This window comes from Glycine max, chromosome 4 (assembly GCF_000004515.6).
Source record: "Glycine max cultivar Williams 82 chromosome 4, Glycine_max_v4.0, whole genome shotgun sequence".
NCBI lineage: Eukaryota > Viridiplantae > Streptophyta > Magnoliopsida > Fabales > Fabaceae > Glycine > Glycine max.
In genome coordinates this window covers 19172833-19178969 of record NC_016091.4, presented here as the reverse complement: position 1 = coordinate 19178969, position 6137 = coordinate 19172833, and the positions used below count along the sequence as shown (strand labels likewise).

At 35.4% G+C, this 6137-nt stretch overlaps 1 protein-coding gene across 1 annotated transcript; it reads left to right on the top strand.

Annotated features, from left to right (window-relative positions):
- The first annotated feature begins 2242 nt into the window (after window positions 1-2242).
- LOC102670006 (protein MAIN-LIKE 1-like) lies at window positions 2243-4826 on the top strand. The gene is made up of 5 exons (XM_006579110.1): window positions 2243-2303; window positions 2426-2551; window positions 2694-2764; window positions 4140-4310; window positions 4392-4826. Exons 1-5 carry the CDS (start codon window positions 2243-2245, stop codon window positions 4824-4826), a joined length of 864 nt encoding a protein of 287 aa, XP_006579173.1.
- The last annotated feature ends 1311 nt before the right edge of the window (window positions 4827-6137 follow it).

The window sequence follows — 6137 nt, the reverse complement described above, 5'->3', positions numbered from 1 at the left end:
TCCACAACAACGTTGACCTAGTCTATCTTCATCTATCCCTGCATAAGGTTGATGAGAAGAAGGTCTTCTTCTATTAACTGAGCATGATTAATCTCACTAGGAGTGATGATCCAAGCGAACATATAAGCTAGAAGTCTGTGTTCCAATAATAAGGGGTTTGTACCAAATCTCTCTTTGCCCTTGCCTTTGGACACAAAAATTGTGTAAGTGGAGGGGTCCATCATTAGATTCTTGTACTTGGTGATTTTGTTGAAAGTTAGACCAACATCTTTTAGTCCTTTGTCATTTTCCATCATCCCATTAAATGACAAACCAACGTCCTCTTCCCACACCTCAAGGATCATCACAATATGTTTCCCCTTTACCTTAACACATAGAAAACCAATGTCACCATCAATGTGAGTTGTAGTATAGAAGACTCTTACCAACTTAGGGTAGTAAGTGCCCTTCATCTCCATAAGCTTCTTCAACCCATGGTACTCTAGGAGCTCTAGAAAGACAAATCCTTGAGACTTCAACCATTGCAGACTCAAGAACTTATGTTGAATCAACTCATTTTTGGCATAGTTGAACTTGTAGGGTGCCTTATAATGTTTCTCTGAAAACCATGGAGTTGCCTTTGGAGAGGGTGGTGGTGATGGAGACTTTGTTGTCCTCTTGCCCTTCCTGGAAGATCAACCATTTGTTGTTTCCTTCTCCTTCTTCGAGCTTGGTTTAGGGGCTGTGGGTCTGTGTCCAATGCTCTTCATCCTTTTGCCTTTGGTTTCAGTCATTGATGGAGGTTGAAGATAAGAAAAGAAAGAGAGATGGAGAGGTTTGGAGAAGATGAAAGGATGTGTTGTAGACACTTAGGTTTTGAGAAAGGGTTGAGAGATAAAGTATAAAGGTTTCTAGGTCAGGAAAGGGTTTAATAAAAACAAAGTAAATGTCTTTTCGTTTTCAAAAAATGTTTCAGACACTTTGGAATTGATTACCAATTGTTGTAATTGATTATAACCCAACCCATAAGGGGTTAAGGCCTCTACAAATGATGTAATCGATTACCAAATAGTATAATCGATTACTCCAGACCCATAACATGAATGAATATGCAATTTTTTTTACAAAAAAAAATATATGCAAAAAGGATTTTCATGTTTTCTAATGCACATAGCAAACAAACACTCAAACAAGACATAATGCAATCACAAATATAAAACAATATGCATATGTGCATGAAATGAATGTAGGCTACCTAATTGGCTCAAGTGAGATTAGACTCACTTAAAATGCCAAGTTCATTATGAAGATGGTAGAACCTATCCCTTGCTAGTGGTTTGGTAAAGATGTCAACTAGTTGTGAGTTTGCATCAACAAGCTCAATATCACAATCACTCTTATGAATATGGTCCCTAATGAAATGATTCCTAATCTCTATATGCTTTTCCCTAGAATCTATGATAGGATTCTTGGTGAGACTAATGACACTAGTGTTATCACATCTTAAGGGAATATGTTCTAAATGCAAACCAAAATAAAAAAGTTGTTGTTTAAGCCACAATATTTGTGCATAACAACTTCCTGCAGCCATGGATTCAACCTCAACTATAGACAAGGCAACACATGCTTGCTTCTTACTATTCCAAGAAACTAAGCCATTCCCTAAAAAGTGACAAGTACCACTATTGCTCTTCTTATCCAACTTGCATCTAGCAAAGTCTGAATCTGTGTATCCCACAAGAGAGATCTTAGCACCCTTAGTGTACTATAGCCTAACATCTAATGTTCCCATAAGGAGACTCCTTAGGACTAGACTAATAGCAAGCACACATCCAAACACTAAACTTAATGTCTGGTCTACTAGTAGTCAAGTAAAGTAGGGAACAAACTATACCTTGATACCTTGTTTGATCAATGGATTTTCCTTTTTCATCAGCACTAAGGTAACAATTTGTAGAAATAGGAGTCGCAACCTCCTTGCTTTTGTTCATCTTAAACTTTTTAAGAAGTTCCTTGCAATACTTTTTTTTTATGGAGAAAATTTCCATGATTTAATTTCTTTATTTGGTGACCAAGAAAGTAATTTAGCTCCCTCGTCATTGACATTTCAAAAAAAAGTAAGGAACTTCTTAAAAAGTATTGCATGGAACTTTACTCCAAGCAGTTTGGGCCAATAAACCCATTCCAACCTAACCCTACGGGAGTTTATTTTCATGGGTGATACTTGGTGCACCCAACATTTTTGCTGGGGCACCCAGCACCCATGGCGAATAGTCCAAAATTCCCTTCACCCTATTACTATAAAATCCCAAAGTTAGCCATCTGTATAGTGCATTTGCTGCATTTCGTTCATACAGTGTTGTTTCGTCTTCATCTTCCTCTCATCCATTTCTTCATGTTCTTTTGCCTATGTGAGTGTTCATCTTCCTCTTCCGGTGTTTGACAGTTGTTGCTTGTTCCTCTTTCAGTCCTCCGTTGGTGGTTGTTCGTGTTTTGGTGTTCTTCCGCCATGCACTTCTTCCGTTGGTGGTTGTTCCCATTTTCTTTCGGTGGTTGGGTAATCTTCTTACAGGTAAGTGGTCCCTTCCCTTTGAAGCTGTTTTTGTTGAAGCGTTCAATGATTTTTTGCTATTGTGATGTTGTTGCATGATTGTATTATTGTTTGTAATTGGTTTTGGGTGGTTGATGTTGTTGGTTTTGAATTTGTTGTGAAGCTTTGCCGGAAAATTGTCATTTTGTAGACAAAAACCCATATGAATCACTGGTTCATACGGATCAACAATCCGTATGGGTTTTTTTTTATTAAATTTAATTGGGTTTTTTTAAATTTTTTTTTAAATTATAAAAATATGTTTAAATATTGGCTGGTAATTTTTTTTAAAAAAAAATAATTATTGCTAATGCCATACGGATCAGTGGTTTATACGGATTGTGAATCCGTATGAACCATATGGATCACTAATCCGTATGGTTTTTTTTTGTTTTTTTAATTTAAAAAAATGCTTAAGTTGATTTTTAAAACTGTATTTGCTTTTGTGCCATACGGATCATTGATCCGTATGATTTTTTTAAAATTTTTTTTATGAACCATACGGATCAATGATCCGTATGGTTTTTTTTTTATTTTTTTTTTGAAATTTATAAAGTATTGTTAAATGTTTTTTTAAGAAAAGACAATCCGTATGAACCACTGATTCGTATGATTTTTTTTTTAATTTTTTAAATTTATAAAGTATTGTTAAATGTTTTTAAAAAAAACTGTCATATGGATCACTGATCTGTATGTTTTTTTAAATTTTTTTAAAATTTATAAAGTACTCTTAAATGTTTTTAAAAAATCTTTGCCATACGGATCAGTTATGTTTTTTTTTTCATTTTTTTTAAAATTTATAAAAGAAGGCTGAATCTTTTGAAATTTTTTTGTTTAAATTAATTTCAAAACTAGTTTTTTAATTTAATTTTGTTGTATTTATTTTGAAATGTTTTTTAGTTTAGTGATTTTGTAAATAAAATTTGGTGTAATTATTTTTTGGAGTATCGTAATCATTTGTGAAATTTAATCATTATTGAAAATTTATTATGTGTGGACTGATTTGATTATTGTTGTTCATTATTTTTCTTTAGTCTCCCTTATTTATATTATTTGGCTAGTTTTTTATTTAATTATGTTTGGTAATATAACATTAAATTTGATTAGATTAGTAAGATTAGATAAGATATCCCATATGAAGAGTAAGATTAGATTAGTAAGATTTCCCAAATTAAGAGTAAGATTAGATTAGATTTCTCAAATTAAGACTAAGATTAGATTACCTAAGATTTCCAAAAGTAAGACTATATTTAAATTAATTAAAATTGGTTATAAAAATAATTGAATTGAAAATTAAAAAAAAATTATTATACAAAAATTGAAACAAATATTTTAATTGTATAACAAATTTGTAAGTTATTAAAAATGATTGAAATCATTTATTAAAATCTGGGCCATTGAATATAAAAAATAGGATAATTGTTATGCAGATAATGGTTAGAACTAGAGGTTTTGATCAGGCTTTAGGCCGAGCAATAGGAAAAGTGTTGGGGAGGAGAGACGAGAGTGATGTTGATGCCCCCAGCGGTGAAGGCCTACTTCATCAACCTGTAGACAGCGACAACAATAGGTTGTTGTCGAGCACCCTTCTACGACCGAGGAGGAATTGGTTGACAACCAGCCAAAAGCACTTATTGAAGAAGGTGCTACTGATGTTAAGGGTTTTCCAGGCGGACCCCATGACACATCAGTTCTGAGTGATTTTGAAAATCACATTGCTTTGAGAGTGTGGAATGGAGAGGTATGTAAGTTTTAAAAAACTTAAAGAACGTAGTTTACTATTTAATTATTATTTTTACATCATCCCTAATATTGTTTGTAGGAACGTTCTGAGTTGAAGCTATCTTCCCATGGAAGGAAGATGGCTAAGTTCGGGAGGCTTGCCCCAGAGATTGAAGGCCTTGTGGTGGCTAGTGGACTGAGTCCTTTGATCGCTTGTTCCCTTGATACGAGCGATCAGGGACTAATGTTTGCTTTTGTGGAATGTTGGCATAAGGAAACTAGCAGTTTCCATTTGCCCGTCGGAGAGGTGACTATCACCTTGGATGACGTTGCATCGTTGCTACATTTTCCTATTGTAAGGGCGTTCCACAGCTTCGAGCTACTTCATGTCGATGACATCGTCGAGATGTTGGTGGAATTGCTTGTGGTCAGTGCTGCAGAGGCGAGAGCTGAGACGATTCAGTGTCATGGCTCTTATGTTCGATTATTGTGGCTGCGCGATGTGTATGAGCTGAAGATCGGGGCATGTGACTAGATCATAGCAGCGTGAGCCTATTTATTGCATCTTCTTGGATGCACACTCTTTGCTAACAAGAGTGTCACACACATGCACGTGGTATTCTTGGATGCACTGCGTGATTTGACGCAGAGTGGAGGTTACGCTTGGGGTGCTGCTGCACTTGTGTAGAGCTGTCAAAATGGGCCAGCCCGGCCCACGTGGGCTGGCCCGCAATGGGTTGGGCTAAAAGTGGACTAGCCCAGCTCGGCCCACTTTTGTGTGGGCTAACAAAATGCCAGCCCGGCCTGGCCCACCACGGGTTGGTGGGTTATGCGGGCTGGCCCACTTTTCTGCTTTTTTTTGTAAAAAAAAATAAAATTATTCCAAACAACTTAAAATAAAATCCAATATAAAAATCAAACTAAATCAAATCCAAACATTCAATATTAAAGTGATTGAAGTCTTCAAAATAAACATTCAACATTAAGATAATTGAAATTTAAATGTCATAAAAAATAAACTTCTAAATTATTGAAATTAAACATTAGAGTCATGGACTGTGAAATCTAGAACAACTTCTTCTTCTTTCTCAACATCACCATTAATTTCATCTACAAAGACAAAAAAAATAAACAATATCATTAATAAGTCAAATAAATAAAACAACACACCAATAACAAACTAAAAATGATAGAAAAAGAAATGTAATAAATGTGAAGTACCTACTTTACTCCCACCAATTACTAATGATCAATTATCATTCCACCCACATCATAAAATTTAGCTTTCTTTTTACACAAGAGCTTAACATAACGCAATAAATGTGAAGTACCTACTTTACTCCCACCAATTACATGTTGTTGCCCACATGCATTACGTGCAAATCTTAACTTTTTTACTCTCTTTTTCATCATTGTCACTTCTGTTCTCCTTTGTATTTGGTTTAGGTTCAACCTGGCTTCTTCCTCATCTTCCATAAACTCAATATCATCAACAGAGTCAACTCGATTTACAGTTTCAGAAGCCATTTCCATCAATCTAATGCACCTGTAGTTAACAAAGAAAAGGAAAGAAATTAAACTCGGATTCAACTCGGTTCACAGTTAGAAGCCATTCAACTTAGATTCAATACATCAAGAATAATTAACATTTAACAAAGAAAAGGAAAGAAATTAAAAGCATGAAAATAGGAGAGAAATTACCGTTTTGGAGGTCGACCACAACGACGTCGCAAACAACTGAAACGAGGTGGAAGAGGAATGTCGGTGCCGTGGTGACGGGCAATCGAGCGTTCGGAGGTCACCGTCACCGTCACCGTCGGTGGCTCGTATGGTGGAGGGGTGCCGC